The 20,634-nt window shown below is 42.0% G+C and overlaps 1 protein-coding gene across 1 annotated transcript in view; it reads right to left on the bottom strand.

The window, feature by feature from the left end:
- TNFRSF10B (TNF receptor superfamily member 10b) overlaps nt 1–16,960 on the bottom strand; it is a 39,262-nt gene extending 22,302 nt beyond the window's left edge. Inside the window, exon 1 of the mRNA XM_049865143.1 lies at nt 16,458–16,960. Coding sequence (XP_049721100.1) covers nt 16,458–16,553 — 96 coding nt within the window. The 5' untranslated portion in view covers nt 16,554–16,960. The remainder of the gene's footprint in view (nt 1–16,457) is intronic.
- Between the last annotated feature and the right edge of the window lie 3,674 nt (nt 16,961–20,634).

Raw genomic sequence — 20,634 nt, 5'->3', positions numbered from 1 at the left:
GCTAAGCAGGTTGGCAGTTCAAATCTACCAGCTGCTCCTTGGGAACCCTACAGGGCAGTTCTACTCTGTCCTACAGGGTCACTTGCATCATTTGTTGGGAAGGAAAACACAGGGAAATTCCTCAGTTAAATGATTCACCTCTGGGAGGAATCGACCCAGTGGCAATGGGTTTTTTTTTTTTTTTTTTTTTGGTTAGATTACTGTGAAGATCAACCTGCCCACAATCCTTGACCCCCGACCCCCAGGGCTCCCCAAGTTGTATGAACAAGCAGATAAGGGATGGTTACCAGGAACACCATCACAGAGTGGGGTAAACCTCTGAGGAGTAGGGGGGGAGCAGGGGAGCCCCAGGTAGGTGATGGAGGTACATGTCTAAAAAGTTTACAGAGCATTGGTTAAGACAGCAGGATTGTCAAAAATACAAAGAAAAGGAATTGAATTATCTTCAAACAACTTGGATTAACACTAATAACCCTTTCTTTGTATTTACCTTGAAGGAAGGTGCTGTGGATTGCCTTTAAGAGAATGTTACAAATACTCTGAACAAGGTGAGGACATAGCATCAGCATTTGTCCAGGAATCTTAGAATTCAAGTGACTGACTCCTCAGGGAAGACACATCTGGCACCTTGTGGGCAGCACTGTGCAGGCCCTGGGCAGTATCTGGGGTAAGACATAACCATCCTTTCCTTAGGACTTTCCAGTTTAAAGAGGAGCTTTAGTATTTTTTAGTATAGACATAAATAACCTCAAGGTGCACAGAGGTTAAAAGGGCACGAAGAGGTTTCCCTGAGAGAGTTGACTGATGCCATCATAGGTGGGGATACAGGTGGAGGTTACTAAAAAAAAAAAAAAAAAAAAAAGGTAGGAGACAAGAATCTGTAGTTTATGTTCTTCACTGATTGGAGGAGAGCAACGTCAGGATTTGAGGTTGTGTCTACACAGAGGCTTGGCCTGGAGGGAATGAGCGTGAAAGCAGCCACCAGCATGATCAAAAGAGAGGCTGCAGCTGAGGAAGAAGGGGGGCGGTTTGTTCCTAGTCATTCATGAAAACAAATGACCCTGCCCTTCCTCCCAGAGGTGAATCATTTAACTGAGTAATTTCCCTGTGTTCTCCTTCCCAACAAATGATGCAAGAGCTCTGCAGCCAAAAATGACCCTTAGCTTACCCTCCTGTAAAAAACTGAGAACTCCTAAGTCTGTGCACTTCCCAAGCCTATGTCAAAGTTCCTTTCAACTGGAAAGTCCTATTTAACACTCAACCCAGCAGCACTCCAGTTCTTTCCCACATGCACCCTTACACTTTCACACCCAAGACCTGCCTTCTTTATCTTAAAATTAACAATAGTTAGGAAGGTGTGATATTAGCATAGAATTATTCTCAAGTTCTTCCTGTGGCCTAAAATCATCTTGGGGTTTGTTTGTTTGTTAATTGATTCAAGTACAGTAGAAACCCCACTGGATTAAGAGTCAAACCATTTACCTTCTAGTCTGGGTCTTCACTAAATAACTGCCTGACCCTGGTCCAGTCATTCCCTTCCTCTCTAAACTTCATGTTTATCTTTTTTTAATAATATTTTATCATGTTTTTGGTGAGGGGTTACACAGCAGTTTAGGTTCAAATCCAACAATTTTTACACAAAATTATCAATGACATTGGTTATATTCTTCAGAATTTGTCAACATTCTCATTATATCCATTCTGATTGTTTTGTTTCCATTAATCTAATTTCCCTGCCCCCGTTACATTCTCATCTACGTTTTAAAGTAATTATTGACTGCTTGGTTTCATACAGGTGATTTTTTAAAGGAGCACATTACTTACAGGTGATATTCATTACTTTGTCAGCCAATCTGTTATTCAGCTACAAGGTGACCCTGAGGGGTTTGTTTTGGTTCAAAGTTTAACGAGTATCTCAGGGGAAATAAAAGCCTTTACCTGAACAGATATATGCACACTCATGTTCACTGCAGCTCTGTTTACAATAGCAAAAAGACAGAAGCAACCAAGGTGCCCATCAACGGATGAATGGATAAATAAATTGTGGTATATTCACACGATGGAATACTACACATCAATAAAGAACAATGATGAATCCATGAAACATTTCATAATATGGAGGAATCTGGAAGGCATTATGCTGAGTGAAATTAGTCAGTTGCAAAAGGACAAATATTGTATAAGACCACTATTATAAAAACTCAAGAAATAGTTTAAACAGAAGAAAATATTCTTTGATGGTTACGAGAGTGGGGAGGGAGGGAGGGAGGGAGAGGGGTATTCACTAATTAAAAAAAAAAATTAGATAGTAGAAAAGAACAATTTTAGGTGAAGGGAAAGACAACACACAATACAGGAGAGGTCAGCACAACTGGACTAAACCAAAAGCTAAAAAGTTTCCTGAATTAAACCAAAGGCTTCAAAGGCTAGCGTAGCAGGGACGGGAGTCTGGGGACTGTGGTTCCAGGGCATATCTAGGTCAATTGGCATAATAAAATCTATTAACAAAACATTCTGCACCCCACTTTGGAGAGTGGCATCTGGGGTCTTAAACGCTAGCAAGCAGCCATCTAAGATGCATCAGTTGGTCTCAACCCACCTGGAGCAAAGGAGAATGAAGAACACCAAAGACACAGGTAATTATGGGGCCAAAAGACAGAAATGGCCACATAAACCAGAGACTATATCAGCCTGAGACCAGAGGAACTAGATGCTGCCCGACTACAAACAATGACTGCCCTGACAGGGAACACAACAGAGAACCCCTGAGGGAGCAGGAGAGCAGTAGGATGCAGACCTCAAATTCTCATAAAAAGACCAGACTTAATGGTCTGACTGAGACTAGAAGGGCCCTGGTGGTCATGGTCCCCAGGCCTTCTGTTGGCCCAAGACCGGAACCATTCCCAAAGCCAACTCTTCAGACAGGGATTGGACCAGACTGTGGGATAGAAAATGATGCTGGTGAGGAGTGAGCTTCTTGGAACAAGTAGACACATGAGACTATGTGGGCGGCTCCTGTTTGGAGGGGAGATGAGAAGGCAGAGGGGGACAGAGGCTGGCTGAATGGACATGGAAATACAGGGTGGAGAGAGGGAGTGTGTTGTTGCATTAGGGGGAGAGCAACTAGGAGTGTATGGTGGGGTGTGTATAAATTTTTGTATCAGAGACTAACTTGATTTGTAAACTGTCACTTAAAGCACAACAACAACAACAAAAAAAGAGTGTCTCAGGGTAATAGTCTCAGGGAGTCCACCAGCCTCAACCAGATCAGTAAGTCTTCTTCTTTTTTTTTAAGGAATCTGAGGTGTTAGTCCACAGTTTTCTTCCATTCTGTCAGAGTCTATATTTTGTGGCCCTGATTAGAATGGTCAGTGGTAGCCAGTTACCATCTAATTCTTCTGATCTTATGGTAGATGAGGTCCTGGTTTGTGCAGACTATTAGTCCCATATACTAGTTTATTCTCTGAGTCTTTGGCTTCCTTCTTTCTCTTTTGCTCCAGACGAGTAGAGACCAATGTCCGTTTGAAAACTTTTAAGACCACAGACACTCCCCACCAAACTAGGATGTAGAACGTAACTCTATGAACTATATTATGCCAATTGACCAAGATGTCCCATGAGACTATGGTCCTAATCTTTCACACCCATAAATCTAACCCCACAAGGTGTTTGGTAATATCTAAGAAGTATCTGTAACTGTGCCCCATGTTTTTAGTTATATATATGAATATATATACATACAGTCACATAGATGCATATACATATACATACACCTACATACACATATGTATACTCACATATACATACCTACACATACATATGCCTGCCTACATAAATACCTGCTGATATATTTTTTGGTTGTTGTTGCTTTTGTTTCAAAATTATATATGCCATAGCAATTACCAACAGGTTCTTTTTCTTGTGTACAATTTAGTGACATCATTTACCTTCCTCAAGCTGTGTACACTTCACCCTTATTTGCTGTTACCTTTCCCATCACCAAAAATAACGTGTCTACTACCTAGATAATGAACCCCTTCCACCCGCCCTATTCCCAGTCATCCCTGGTAACCACTAATGAACATTAGTTTCTGTATATTTACCTGTTCATGTCATTTCATAAAAGTGAGAAAATAAATATTTGGTTTTCTTTTGTTGTTGTTGTTGACTTATTTTGCTTATAACATCCTCCAGGTTCATCCATGTTCCAGGATGTTATAAGAACTCATTTTTTCTTTATCGCTGAGTAGTATTCCATAGTACATATGTACCACATTTTACTTATCCATTTATCCTTTGATGGGCACTTGTTTCCATCTTTTTGCCTTTGGGAACAGTGTTGCAAATATAGGTGTGCATATGTCTGTTCATGTCACTTCTATTAGATCCATAGGATATATCCCTAGGAGTGGAATTGCTGAGTTGCATGGCAGCTCTACCTCTTGTTTGTTAAAAAATCACTAGACTGTTTCCACAATGGCTGTATACCATTTCGTGTTCCCACCAGTAATGGATGGCAGTTCCAATTTCTCCACATCCCCTCCAACACCTGTAATTTTCCTTTTTTTTTTTTTATCTTAACCATCCTTGTGGGAGTGAAATGGTATCTCATTGTGGTTTGGATTTGCATTTCTCTGATGGCTAATGATGTTGAGCATCTTTTCATGTGTCTGTTGGCCATCTGAATATCCTCTTTGGTGAAGTGTCTGTTAATGCCCTTTGCCCAGTTTTTGACTGGGTTGTCTTTTTGTTGTCAAATTATAGGCATTTTCAATGTACCTTTTGGACCCTTATCAGTTATATCATTCTCCAAGTTTTTTTTTTTTTTTCATAATCTGTCGATTTTCTCATTAGTCTTTTGATAGTCTTTTTTTTTTTTTGGCTTCCTGGAATTGTCCATAAGAAATTTTTTTTTTCCTTTAGGTGAAAGTTTACAGCTCAATTTCTCATACAAAAATTTATACACATATTGTTTTGTAACATTAGTTACAATCTCCACAATGTGACAGCATACTCCCCCTTTCCACTCCAGGTTCCCTGTGTCCATTCAACCAATTTCTGTCCCTTCCTGCCTTCTCATCCTGTCTCCGGAAAAAGCAGCCCATTTGATGTAGTGAATCTGATTAAACTAAGAAGCATACTCCTTACATGTATTATTTTTTGTTTTACAGTCCTGTCTAATCTTTGTCTGAAGAGTAGGTTTTGGGAATGGTTTCAGTTCTGGGTTAACAGAGTGTCCACGGGCCATAGTTTTGGGGGTTCCTCCAGTCTCTGTCAGACCATTAAGTCTGGTCTTTTTACGTGGATTTTGTTCTGCTCCAGACTTTTCTCCTGCTCTGTCTGGGACTCTCTGTTGTGTTCCCTGTCAGGGTGGTCATTGGTGGTAGCTGGGCACCATCTAGTTCTTCTGGTCTCAGGCCGGTGGAGTCTGGTTGATGTGGTCCTTTAGTCTCTTGGGCTAATATTTTCCTTGTGTCTTTGTTTTTTTCATTCTTTTGTGCTCCAAATGGGAGGGGACCAATTGATCCATCTTAGATAGCTGCTCACAAGCTTTTAAGACCCCAGACGCCACTTACCAAAGTGGGATGCTTGATAAAGTCTTTTGATGAACATAAGTATTTAACTTCTTTGAGGTCCCGGTTATCTATCTTGTATTCTGTTGCTCCTGCATTCATTGTTATATTTGATTATCGCTGAAAAAACTTAGGTCCCAAAGCTCTGCTCCTAAATTTTCTTCCAAGAACTTTATGGTTTTACATGTAACATTTAGCTCCCAGGTCCATTTTGAATTAGTTTTTGTGTATAGTGTGAAGTATGGATCTTGTTTCATTTTTCTGCATGTAAAAATCCAGTTTTTCCAGCACCATTTTTTATTTGTTGAAGAGTCATGTTTATCTTCCTGGAAGTGAAGAGTTGCTTTAAATGATTTCTCAGGTTCCCTCCAGCAGTAACCCTGTGCTATCTGAGAGCAAACCTCCTAACACGAGCCAAGTAGTTCCTATACAGTCCGGTGGTGGTGAGAATTATATGAGTTAATATGTACAAAGTGCTTAGAACAGAGTATGAGTATGTGGTAAATACTGAATTTAAGCACAAGCTGTGATTAGTATAATCAATACCTACAATGCTGATTTTAATTTTCAGTCAGAGAGAATCAGAACAAAATTCTCCAGGCTAAAAATACTATAAACTGGGCTCTTGCAACTCCACAGCTTTACCTATCAGGGTCAAAATATGGTGGTATGACATGCCCAGGAACTATCACAGCCTCTCTGGGAGGTGGGGTAAGATCAGTGGCATCACTGGGGCGGGGGGTGCAGGAGGTATGGACTGCACCAGGTGATACTGTCAGAAGCAGTGACACCAAAATGACTGTTTATAAAATTTTTGTGCAGTGTTTTGGCAGAAATTTATTCTTTTTATTAAAATATCCCTATAGTTAGTTAAAACCACAAGGACATTTTTCGTAAGCCCAGCTTAAATGTATACATATACCCGCAAGGCTAAAACTCCAAGGTAATTTACTTCTTAAACCTTCTAATGCACTCCAGTCAGAGCTGTCATAATTACCTAATTACGATAATGCTTCAAATCACCTGGTTCCTCTACATGCACTATAAACTCGAGCTGCTGTTTTCGTTGCTGCCAGTGTTGTTATAGTTGCTGATTTTGTCAAATTTTTTAGTGTGTTAGCTGCAATAATGTAATTAGTATTTGTAAACCTATATAAATGACTTTTTTGAGAATGAGGTAGTAATTAAAGGAAAAGAAGATGAAAAATTAAAAAAAAGTCTTCCTGTTAGTTACTAATAGTGTACAAAGATTTTACAAAACAATTTTGTTGTTAGTATTCATATAATCTAAGAATTATTACATTTAAGCAATTTACAACTATATCTATCACATATTATTCTATGATTAAAATTGATAATAAACATTACTAGGAGTTCTGTAAGGTCTGGTAGGGAGGAGGTTTGTGGGAGGGGGTGACACCATGAGTTACTCCACTGGGTGACACCAACCCAAGTATCACCACTGGGTGCGACAGTGGTGGTAGAATTTCTTGTACTTCCCTTATGCTACCTTATTTTAGTTAGTTAGGTCTCTGGTCTCACGTTCTCTAGAAGACTGTACGCTCCCAGGGAGCAGGATTCACACAGAAGTCATTTGTTTCCCACCCCAGGGTCCAGGATAGACCTTTCCCAGAGTGGAGAGTTCATCAATGACTGATGCGTGAATAACTGCACTCCACTCCAGGAAGGAAGTGAGGTGAGACTAAAAATTGCCTCAGCTCACTGCCTAAGGACAGTGTCCAAGCTGTAGTACAGGGATGGGAGCCCAAACAGAGACCTGTGGACTCTGTGGAGGATACAGGGTTAGGAGTTCAAGGAGGTGATATGTAGTACAGAACACTAGAAAGGAAAAAGCAACACAGAGAGGGCTCTGGAGATTTGCAGAGTGACACCTCTACCCTGTGTCTGAGAACCTATCTGAGCCTGCAGGAGGAGAAATTGCCCCAGGCTGAGAGGAGAACCATCAGAAACCTACAGGGTGAACAATTACCAAGGCAAATTCAGGGCTGGGAATTGTTTATGAGAGAGCCACTAGCCTTTGAAGGGTGGAACTGATCCTCCATTTTTTAAAACTGTGCACCAGAACAACACTCAATACTCTTTAAAGGAGCACGACAAAATCCAGTAAAATCACAATGTCTGTCATTCAATATAGAAATTGTGAGGCATGGAAGAAACCAGAAAATATCACCCAAAACCAGGAGAAAAAACAATCAACAGAAACAACCCAGAAAATTCCAGTGACAATAGAATTGATGAACATGTAATAAAAACAGCTATTACTCACATACATATGTTCCAGGATGTGAAAGAAAACATGAACATGATCAGGAGAGAGAGGGAAGATATTAAAATGATCCAAAGGAAATTTCCAGAGATTTGAAAACATATAATATCTGAGATGAAAAATAGACTGGATAGGATTAACAACAGATTTGACACTTCACAGAAGACCAATGAATTTGAAGAGAGGGCAATAGAAATGAACCAAAATGAAACCCAAGAGAGAAAACTGCTGGAAAAAAAATTAGCAAATCTTCAGAGAGTTCTGGGACAGTACCAAGCATTCCAACAAATATAATTGGAAGATCTGTGAAGGCATAGACAACAGACAAAATATTTGAATAAATAATGACCAAGCATTTAAACCTAAAGATATTCACTCATCAAACTGTAACCTGTGCAAGGTGCTCACCGCAAAGACACTGAAATGATTTTTAGACACATTTTAGATGCCATCACTTAATTTTTTAGGTTCCTCTGTATTCCTCCTTGACCCCCTCTTTCATACTCTCCATTCTATTCTCTAGAAGCGACTTTCCTCAACCTCTGGGTGCTGTTGTCAAGGTGCCAATACAAGCAGGTGGCAGCTCCTGCTGGAAAAGAGAAAACTGTGCCATGTGGCCATTCCAGCACCAGAGTGACAGACACAAACTCTGATGTGATTTGTCCTCCTACACAACCTCACACATCTGCCAACACAGTTCACAACTGTTTACAAAAGGCCAATAAATACTTTGGTCTTCTCATATCTTACAATGGAGACACAGGGCCCTCATCAGGGTCACAAAGCTAGAAAGAAACATCAGGGCCCAGCTGTCTCCAGCCTCCAATATCAAGATTCTATTACAGTCCAAATGTCTGTGTTTCCGAGCCTTCAGAAGTTCACAATTCTTACTTTGATACAGAGGGACCTGGGAGTAAGGACCTAGCACAGAAATTAGATCATATCACTACTTATAAGGATCTCAGCTCAGGAAATGAACTTAGCACTGGACCTCATCTGATGTCATCCTTTAACAGCCCAAGCAAAAAGACATTATTACCTTTGTACAGGCATGACTGGGTGGCAGTATCACCCCAGGTGACACAGTTTTCAAGTGTAGAGCCTAGATTCCAGCCTCCCTTACCAGCCTCCCCAAAACTCCTCTGTTGATCAATCTGGGGATTCTTGGCTCATCTGCTTCCAATTTCAGGAAACTCAGAGGTCCTTGAAAATCTCTAATAGCACCAGGAATCAAAAAGAGAGCACTGTGGAGTTCCATTTCTTACCTCTCAGACAAGCAAAGAATTAAAATTCAGTGTAGCAAGAGTGAAGGGAAAGAGGCACACTTGAGTACTCTAGGTGAGTATAAAATTGATACAACCTAGAGGCAGGGCCAAGATGGCAGAGCAGTCAGACTCTTCCTGTGGTCCCTCTTACAATGAAGACCCGAAAAAACAAGTGAATCGATTACATATGATAATCTAGGTGTCCTGAACATCTAAGGCAAAGTTGAGGAATCAGACCAAGCAGCAGGGGAAGGGCGAGATGGTTCAGAAGCAGCGAGGAGTTGCCAGGCCTGACCTGGCCTGCACCAGCACCCTGCAGGCTGGATCAGCTGGCATGCACAGAGAGCCAAGCAGTGGCACTCAGGATGAGTTTCCACATCAGGAGAGACTGAACGGTAGAGAGTCTGCTCAAGCCTCCAGAACCAGTGAGAAAGGGAGTAGTGTCTAACTTACCACGTGATCAAAAAAACACCCCCTTTGGAAAGAATCTCTCTCCCATTTACCTGCCCTCTCTCTGCTCTCCACCAGGTTCAGTCTGGCTTCAGCCACTGCCATGCCCCCTGGGCTGGAAGTAGGACCCGTTGCATGACCTGAGCCATTCTCTCAGCTTTGAGGAGGGAACAAATTAACAAACAGGAAAAAATAATCTGCCAGCTTCCTTAATCTGGGAACTCAGGGCAGGCACAGCCCCTTTGCCTAGGCACAGGCATAAGGGGTCCCATGGACTTTGAATGCCTTTCACCCCTGCACAGAACTGTGTGGGTGCATTTCAACAGCATAGGCCCTCATTAGCACAGTACAACAGGGTATATACCTGAAGCCTATTTTCAACTGTATCAGTTATAAGGGGTAATGGCAGTTCTGTGGCATTTGACACCACCCTGTCCATTAAATAGGTTCCTCACCTACCCACATCGGGGGCCTGAGGACTGGTGGCTCCACCCATGCTACCTAGCCACCCTTCACAGGGACCCAAGAATAAGTGGTGCCTCCCAGTCCTTACAGCCAACAACATTTCAGTCTGTCTGAAAAACCCACCCACCTACGCACTCTAGGGAATAGGGACACGCTTTCCTTCCAGACACTCAGGAGCAACTGTCAGCCCCCTGCCTTGTTCAGTGCATGACCCCCTACTACAGCAAGATACCTGTGCCTACTCCAATCACCCCTGCCCATCTAGGGCTGTAGGTGAGAGCCTGCACCTCACACCTGGACACCTGAACTGAATCCATAAAAGAAAAGTAAACAGACTCCTGGGCTCACATATGTAGTAACAGCTCTAACTACCTGGTGACAGGATGTCAGAGCTTCAAAGACACCAATAATCAAACTAGCTCACATGATCAGCCTATTTAGGCGTATCAGAACAAAACAAAACAGGAAGGTAGGACACAGTAAGCAAACATAAAATAAACAAATATAATAACTTATCAGTGGCTTGGAGACAACAGTCAATATCAAATCACATAAAGAGGCTGACCACAATGGCTTTAGCAAGTGACCAAAACAAAGAATCAAAACACCGTCCAGAGGAAAGCGGCTTGGAATTATTGGGGGTAGAATTCAAAATATTAATATACAGAGCTCTTCAAGAGATCAGGAAGGAGATCAGGCAAAATGCAGAACAAGCCAAGAAACACACAGACGAGGCAATAGAGGAACTTAAGAAGGTTACCCAAGAGCATAATGATAAATTTAACAGGTTGTTTTTTTTTTTTTTTTTTTAAGAATCCATAAAGAGACAGCAAACAGAAGTCCAAAAAATTAACAATAAAATTTCAGAATTAGAAAACTCAATAGGAAATCATAGGAACAGAATTGAGGCAATGGAAGTCAGAGTTAGTGAGATTGAAAATAAAGCACTTCATACCAACTTACTGGAGGAAAAATCAGATAAAAGAATTTTAGAAAATGAAGAAACCCTAAGAATTATGTAGGACTCTATCAAACCTACGAGTGATTGGAGTACCAGAACAGGGGGAATAACAGAAAATACCAAGAGAATTGTTGAAGATTTGTTGGCAAAAAACTTTCCTGATATTATGAAAGACAGGAAGATATCTATCCAAGAAGCTTATCAAACCCCACACAAGGTAGATCCCAAAAGAAATTCATCAAGACATATTACAATCAAACTTGCCAAAACCAAAGATAGGAGAATTTTAAGAGCACCTAGGGATAAATGAAAAGTCATCTACAAGGAGAGTCAGTAAGACTAAGCTCTGACTACTTAGCAGAAACTATGCAGGCATGAAGGCAATGGGATGACATATATAAAGCCTTGAAGGAAAAACATTCCCAGCCAAGAATTATATACCCAGCAAAACTGTCTCTCAAACATGAGGGCAAAATTAGGGTATTTCCAGATAAACAGAAGTTAAGGGAATTTGTAAAAACCAAGCCAAAATTACAAGAAATACTAAAATGAGTCCTCTGGTTAGAAAAATCACTAACATCGGATAACAACCCAAGGCTAGAACACAGGATAGCACAACCAGCTATCAACCTAGATAAGGATGTCACAAAAATAAACCAAAGCAAAAACACTGAAAATAGGGAAACAGAGATAACAATATGTAAAAGATGACAACATTAAAACAAAAAAGAGGGACTAAATAATGTAGTTAGTTCCTTTATTCATATGAAGAGGAAGTCAAGGTGATATCAAGAAATAAAATAAAATATTCGTTTAAACTTGGAAAAAAATAGAGGTAGATATTAAGGTAACCACAGAGGAAACTAACAATCCTACACATCAAAATAAAAAACAAGAAAAACGTAAAGACTCAGTAAATACAAAATCAACACAATGAAAAGAAAACACATAAAGAAAAAACACTCAACATAGAAAATTAAGTGGAACAAAGAAACTGTCAAGAACACAAAAAGAAATAGATCAAAATAACAGTAATTAAAAAACTCCCAACACAAAAAAGCCCTGTCCCTGATGGCTTCACTGGAGAATCCTACCAAACTTTCAGAGAAGAGCTAACACCACTACTGCTAAGGGTATTTCAGAGCATACAAAAGGATGGAATACTCCCAAACTCATTCTATGAAGCCAACATAATTCTGATACCAAAATTAGGTAAAGACACCACAAAAAAAAGAAAATTGCAGACCAATATGCCTCATGAACACAGACACAAAAATCCCTAACAAAATTCTAGCCAATAGAATTCACCACAACCAAGTGCGATTCCTACCAAGTATGCAAGGATGGCTCAACATTAGAAAAACAATCAAAGTAATCCGTCACTAAATAAAACAAAAGACAAGAGTAACAGAATCTTATCAACTGATGCAGAAAAGGCATTCGACAAAGTCCAATGCCTATTCACGATAAAAACTCTCAGCAAAATAAGAATAGAAGGGAAATTCCTCAACACAATAAAGGGCATTTATACAAAGCCAATAGCCAACATCATCCTAAATGGAGAGGGTTTGAAAGCATTCCGCTTGAGAAAGGGAACCAGACAAGGATGCCGTTTATCACCACTCTTATTCAACATTAGGCTGGAGGTCCTAGCCAGAGCACTTAGGCTAGAAAAAGAAATAAAGCACATCCAAATTAGTAACGAAGAAGTAAAAGTATACTTATTTGCAGATGATATGCTCTTACACACAGAAAACCCAGAAGAATCCACAAGAAAACTACTGGAACTAATAGATTTCAGCCAAGTATCAGCATACAAGATAAACATACAAAAATCAGTAGGATTCCTCTAACACCAACAACGACAACTTTGAAGAGGAAATCACCAAATCAATACCACTTACAATAGTCCCCAAGGAGATAAAATACTTAGGAATAAATCTAACCATGGACGTAAAAGACCTATACAAAGAAAAGTACAAGACACTACTACGAGAAACCAAAACAGACCTACATAAGTGGAAAAACATACCTTGCACATGAACAGGAAGACTCGGCATTGTGAAAATGTCTATTGTACCCAAAGCGATCTACAGATACAATGCAATCCTTCCAACGACATTTTTTAATGAGATGGAGAAACAATCACCAACTTCATATGGAAAGGGAAAAGGACTTGAATAAGTAAAGCATTACTGAAGAAGAACAAAGTGGGAGGCCTCACACTACCTGATTTTAGAACCCATTACACTGCCATGGTAGTCAAAACAGCCTGGTACTGGTACATCCACAGATACATACACCAATGGAACAGAATTCAGAATCCAGAGGTAAATTTATCCACCTATAAGCAGCTAATATTTGACAAAGACCCAACATCCGTTCAATAGGGAAAAGACAGTCTCTTTACCAAATGGTGCTGGCATAATGGATATCCATCTGCAAAAAAATGAAACAAGACCCATACCTCACACCACACACAAAAACTAACTCAAAATGGATCAAAGACCTAAATATAAACTCTAAAACAAGAAAGATCATGGAAGAAAAAATAGGGACAACGCTAGGAGCCCTAACACATTGCAAAAACAGCAACAACAAAAAAAACCATAACTAACAATGCACAAATGCCAGAAGAGAAATTAGATAACTGGGAGCTCCTAAAAATCAAACACTCATGCTCTTCCAAAGACAACCTACGGACTGGGAAAAAAATTTTGGCTACGACTTATCCAATCAGCGTCTAATCTCTCAAATCTATAAGATACTGCAAAACCTCAACAACAAAAAGACAAATAACCAATTTAAAAAATGGGCAAAGGATATGAATGCAACGATAAAGAACAACGATGAATCCATGAAACATCTCATATCATGGATGAATCTGGAAGGCATTATGCTGAGGGAAATTAGTCAGTTGTAAAAAGACAATTATTGTATAAGACCACCCGTATAAGAACTCAAGGAAAGGTTTAAACACAAAAGAAAACATTTTTTTGACGGTTACAAGGGTGGTAAGGGAGGGAGGGGGGCATTCACTAAGTTGACAGTAGACAAGAACTATCTTAGCTGAAGGCAAGGACAACACACAATACAGGGGAGGTCAGCACAACTGGACTAAATCAAAAGCTAAGAAGTTTCCTGAACATAACCAGATACTTCAAGGGACAGAGTAGCAGGGGTCTGGGGACCATGGTTTCAGGGAACATCTAGGTCAACTGGTATAACAAAGGCACTAAGAAATTGTTCTGCATTCCAATTTGGTGAGTGGCTTTGGGGTCTTAAAAGCTAGCGAGCGGCCATCTAAGATGCATCAGTTGGTCCCAACCCACCTGGAGCCAAGAACACCAAAGACACAGGGAAAATATTCGCGCAAGAGACAAAAGGGGCCACATAAACCAGAGACTCCATCAGCTTGCGACCAGAACTAGATTGTGCCCAGCTACCACCATTGACCACCCTGACAAGGAACAGAACAGAGAGTCCCTGATGGAGCAGGAGAAAATTGGGGTGCAGAACTCAAATTCTAGTTAAAAAGACCAGACTTAATGATCTGTGTGAGACTGGAGGAACCCTGGAAGACATGGCCCCCAGACTCTCTGTTAACCCAGAACTAAACCCATTTCCGAAGCCAACTCTTCAGACGAAGATTAGACTGGACTATAAGACAGTACATAAAATGATACTCGTGAAGAGTGTGCTCCTTAGTTCAAGTAGATGCATAAGACTGAAGGCGCAGCTCTTGTCTGGAGGTGAGGTGAGAAGGCAGAAAGGGACAGAAGCTGGCTGAATGGACACGGGAAATCCGGGGTGGAAAGGAGGGGTCTGCTGTCACATTATAGGAATAGCAACTAGGGTCACAGAACAATGTGTGTATAAATTTTTGTATGAGAAACTAACTTGAGCTGTAAACATAAAGCACTTAAAGCACCATAAAAAAAATTTTTTTTAATTGATACAACCTTCCTTGGGAGGACAATTTGGCAACATCTAAACAAAATTCTAAAATTATTTAAACCACTGAACAGCATTTGTACTTCTACTGAGTCAGCCAGTGGCAGACTGCAGATGGATATGTGAACACATGATAGAGACAAGGATATTTACTACAATGTAGTTGGAATCACAAAAGACAAAGCGGAATATAAGAAAGAAAAAAGCTGTCCATAAGAGGAGATGGTAATATAAACTGGGTTTGTTGGTATCTGCTTCACCCATGCTATAAAATACTACCCTAAAGTTAAAGAGAATAAGATAAATCTGAATGCAATAACACAAACATCTAATGTTTTATATATATAACTTTAGAATTTTGAAAAAGCAATTGTGCCTGTGGATGAATAGAAAGGTCAAGACTCATGGGGGATAAGACCGTGTCTGCAATGCAAGAAGGCCTGGGCCTCACATTCCCAAAAACCTCATTACACACCTCATCCTCACATCAGCTCTGGAGACAGGCAGGTTACTGAACTGAGTGACTCATCAAGCAGCGTTAAACATGGGTCCTATTTTATATGCTATTTTAGAAATTCACTATCATTTTGTAACCACAAAACTTGTATTTCTGAATTTAGCGACAATTTGTTAAATGAAAAAAATTAAAATTCCATGATTCCAGTAACCCTGTTTGGGCACTTAATTTTTTTTTTTTTTAACATAAACTTTAAAAGTGCTATTGGCAGGAGCCTCGATTCGCCTGGAAAAGAAGTGGAAGTATGTGATCTGTCTCCTAGGTCATCTCTCCCCACAAAGTTTCCTCAGCATGAGCGCGAGTACAGAGTTCTCCTCTCAGAGCTCTGTCAGAACCGGAGCCTCGGCAGCCCTGCCCCGGGTCTAGGGGTCCAGCCCCGGAATCCTGACTCTGCCATCGTGAACAACGGCCCATACACGTCCCTGTACAAGAAAATGGCTGGAGGAACCGGAGACGCCGCTCACTGAGGGGGGCGGGGCGGGAGGAAGTGAAGGTGCCCAGGAGCGCGGAGGAAAAGTTACTTTTGGCTGCCGGCATTTTTCGCCACTTTGCAAGGAGTACGTTTTGGTATTGAAAACATTTGTATAAAAAAGTTAGGTAAGAAAGAAGGACGAATGAAGAAGAGGCTCCCTGTGTCGCTCCCCAGCAGGAAGGCGGTCCCTCCGCGGCCAGCGCAGGACGACTCCACTCGCTCTCTCCGTGAGTTTTGAAATTCACTCCGGGGGTCGCTGAACTCGACGAGCCGGGCAGAGGAGCTGGGAGGTGGCGACCCACTCTGCCCCGGCTCGGCCTGGGTGGGTCAGCCCGGCCCCGGCCCCCGCTCTGCCCTCACTCCGCCGACGGAGTTGTCTTGCCCGGGCAAGTCCCGGCTCCAGAAGAGCCAGGCGAGCCCCCCGCCAGTCCGCAGGGGACCCCACTCCCTATGCCGGCCCTCGGTACACCCGGCGCATCTGTCCGGAGCCAGGAACCGTGGCGGGTCACTTACCAGTAGCAATGCACTCAAGGCGACGAAGATAAGGATCTTGTGGCTGCCGAGCGCATTCCCGGAGCTGTGTAGCGGAGGCCTGGCTCCCCACGACATCCTGGTTCCCGGGGCGCGCCCTGCCCTGGCCCCCGCTCCGGGAGCTGCCAGAGCGCTCGCTCCCCGCTTCGACGTGACTTTAAAAAAAATTTTTTTTTTTTTTCCCACACTGTCCTGACTGGCCTGGCAGTTTTAAGACCTGCAAAATCTGTCACGATTCAATCTGTGTATGTCGCAGGGTGCGGAGACTTCTCCACCAGACAGCCTTGTGCTTCCGCGCCGCCCTCCTGGCTTCTCTGCTAAAGATGAGAGCAGGGGTGCCAGCTCCGGTGGTATTCCCGCAATTTCGCAATCAGGGCGAGGTCGCGCAAGCACTGACGAAACCATTGCAGCCTGCTCTTCGGAGGGTTTTGGCGGGTTGGCACTGTTCCCAGAAAGCAGCACAGGTAGTGACGTTTTCCAGGCACACACTAGACATGCATAGACTATATAGAAAAGAATGAATTCACACTTTTCAAACTTGTACTGCAAGCTCCTTCTTTATTCACCTTGTGTATCTTCCCTTGTCTTTCAAAAATTGTTGTAGATGTGTGCCTTCGATCGATTCTAACTCACAGGGACCCTATAGGACAGAGTAGAAATGCCCCACAGGGTTTCCTAGGCTGTAAAAAAAAAAAAAAAAAAAATTTTTTTTTTTTTTTATCTTTGTGGGAGCTGATTGACTAAAGTTTTTCTCCCTGAATCGCTGGTGGGTTCCTTGGAACTTGGACTTTGGGTTAGTAGTCAAGCTCTTAGCCATTGCGTCACCAGGGTTGCTTTTGTAAATCTCCCTCCCTCTTAATTTTTTTTTTTTTCTTAGGAGTCGCACAGAGTTCCCTCAACCCTGGGCAGAGCTGAGAACTACCACGTGCACCATATAAAGACTTTAGTGGGAAGTTGGGTGCAGAGGACAGTGAGGGGGAGCTGGGGCTCAAACTAGCTCGGAGACATTGTGAAGTGAGGTGCCCCCCTTCCGGGCTCTGTGCCTGATGGTAGGTGTGGCCCATGGAACCTTTTCCTGCCCCGGGAAAGTGCACAGGACTCCTGCTTCTGGGAGGAGCTGCCAGGCAACATTTCCACCAAGGGGAGCATCTCCTTCAGTCTGGGCAGCTCAGCTGCGGGACTTGCAGGAGCACAACATGAGCTGAGTTCCTGGCAATATAAGATCCAGCCCATAGTTCAGTCAGAGAATATGGGGTGTTCTAAATTATTTCTCAATCTCAGAATAATTGTCATTTAAACTCTGTCATAATTCTCGGAAAAGTCCCGAGTGGCGCAAATGGTTAAGCACTTGAACACTAACGGAAAGCCTTGTGGTTCAAACCCACCCAGAGGCAAATTAGAACACAGGCTGACCATCTGCTTCCTATAGGTCACAGCCTTGAAAGCTCTACGGAGCAGATCTATTTTGCATACATGGGTCCACCATGGCAAGTAATAATGAGAACATACGCTCTGATAAAGTTACCTTTCCTCTGTAATTTCATATAATTAAAGTTCTACAGGATAAAATGCTTGGAGCACTGTACAGTTTTTGCTTTTTTTTTTTTTTTTTTTTTTTACACAGTGAGATCTAGAAGAAAAAGTGTGGCATAGCTCTGATTACATTGTTCAAACATGTTATTTTATAGATGAACGAACTCAAGTCCAGTGATATCTTTATGACTCTCTGAATGTCTTCCCCTGGTTACAAGAACTATGTTTTGAAATCTGGGGTCACCATTCACATCGGGACAATGCCATCTTTCTTTTCAACAGATTCACAGGCACATGTCCAAATCATCTTCGACTGCTTCTCCCTTATTTGTCAGAGCAAAGTAGTTACCAGATCCTGTCACCTCCATCGTTCAAAATTTCTTTTATCTGCCATTATCTCGGTGAGGCTTCTGATATCTGTGGACTGCTGCCAGGGTTTCCATCTTGCTGTTCCCAAGCCCATGACCCTCCTTCCACTTCCTGTTGGGCAGCATTGTAGGGTAGCCTGCTCCAGGGAAAGGCACTTAGCAGGGGGCACTGGGAGGGAAAGGGGGTGATTCAGTGGTGCTGAGCTTTGTATCCTGCAAGGCTTGTGAGATTTGCTAATACAGTGCGTGTAAAAATACTTTGTTAAGAAAACCTGTATTGAAAGTCAGTTATAGTACCATTTTAAGACATTTCACATTTGATGATGCAGACTAAATGGAAGAGATGAAAGATCCCTTGTTACAAAATCCTTCTCCTTTGAAAGCAGAAGTGAAATCACTTGGTGAGCTTAGGACCAGAAACAGGATTGTTGGTTGTTGGGCAATGTTTCCGAGCCAGTGGTGCCCAAACACCAAATGGATTGGCCTGGGTGCCCTGTGTGCTGGGCTCGTAGGACTGGGTTCAACATACGTGACACCTACTCTGACCCCAAGCATGTGCTAGTGCTGAGTGAAGACAGACCCATTCCCTGCCCGCACTGAAGTTGTGGGAATGATAGCTTTGAAACAAAATTAAAAATAAATTTGAAGGAGGCCTGGTGCCTGGATTCTATCTATGGCAGCCCAGCTCCCTTTTCCATCTCCCTTATCTCCTCCAGCTCTCCTGGATTTAACATTTATTTATCCTCAGCTCCAGGCCACTTCTCCGGTTCTTCCAAGGAGTGTATTGTTCTTGGCTAAGAAAGGGAGAGAAACAAACAAAAAGAGACCCACTGCCAGGTTTCCTTCCTGTTCATTGAATATTTAAAATACTTGCCAGGATGTGAATTTTTGGCTTGTAGATTATCTATCTCCAGGATACGCAATACTTTCCTTTAAGCCTCTTTAAAGAAATAAAACATCCTCAGGTGCTTTGTACTAAAGCCAAACTTACTGAAAGCATGTGACTATTTCCTGCTGGTGCCTTAGCGCCCACAATCTCTGCAGAGCCCCACCTCTCCACTGTCTCAGACTCTGCCTCAAAGTTATGCATTCAAGTTTGTGTGTAGCACTATGAGTCAGAATCGACTCCATAGCAATGCGTTTGGTTCTTTTTTTTTTTTTTTTTTAGCATATCCCAAAACCCAGTGTATAGTGACATTGAATATGTAATCCTGTTGTTGTTTTAGTATGCTATAAATGAAGGGTTACAGAGCAAATTAGTTTATCATTAAACAATTAATACACATATTGTTTTGTGGCATTGGTTGCCAACCCTACAGTATGTCAACACTCTCCCCTTGTTGACCTTGGGTTCCCCATTAACAGCTTTCCTGTCCCCTTCTGCCTTCTTGTCCTTGCCCCTGGGCTGATGTGCCCATTTAGTCTCGTTTTGTTTTATGGGCCTGTCTAATCTTTGGCTGGAAACCCTGGTGATGTAGTTAGTGGTTAAGTGCTACCGCTGCTAACCAAAAGGTTGGCAGTTCGAATCCACCAGGCACTTCTTGGAAACTCTATGGGGCAGGTCTACTCTGTCCTATAGGGTTACTGGGTGTTGGAATCAACTCGAGGGCCAGGGGTTTTAACAGGAATCTTTGGCTGAAGGGCGAACTTCAGGAGTGACTTCAGGACTGAGTTAAAAGGGTGTCCAGAGGCCATACTATCAGGGTTTCTTCAGTTTCTGTCAGACCAGTAAGTTTGGTCTTTTTTTGTGAGTTAGAATTTTGTTCTACATTGTCCTCCAGCTCTGTCCAGGACCCTCTGTTGTGATCCCTGTCAGAGCAGTCAGTGGAGATAACCGAGCACCACCTAGTTATGTTCGACTCTGTCTGGTGGAGGCTGTGGTACCTGTGATCCATTAGTCCTTTGCACTAATCTTTCCCTGTGTCTTTGGTTTTCTTCATTCTCCCTTGCTCCAGATGGGGTGAGACCAGTGGAGTATTTTAGATGGCTGCTCACATGTTAGCCTGTAAAAAAAAAGATACAATGCTGTAAATGTGGGTAGGTGACTGCTCCTTCAGGAAGCTGTCAGGCATTCCCCTTTCAGGAGTAGGTGTGTCTCCTGAGCTAAAGAAATTTATAGTACTCTTGTAGACAGCACTTGCTTTTAAGTATTTTATGTGTTATGAGAGAGATTTACACTGAAGCAAATTTTCTCAGTATTAAAGAGGCTTTTCTTATAAAAGGGCAAAACACCTATTTTAAAATGTTATTTATTCTGT

Source organism: Elephas maximus, chromosome 22, assembly GCF_024166365.1.
Source record: "Elephas maximus indicus isolate mEleMax1 chromosome 22, mEleMax1 primary haplotype, whole genome shotgun sequence".
NCBI lineage: Eukaryota > Metazoa > Chordata > Mammalia > Proboscidea > Elephantidae > Elephas > Elephas maximus.
This window is presented reverse-complemented; position numbering and strand designations above follow the sequence as displayed.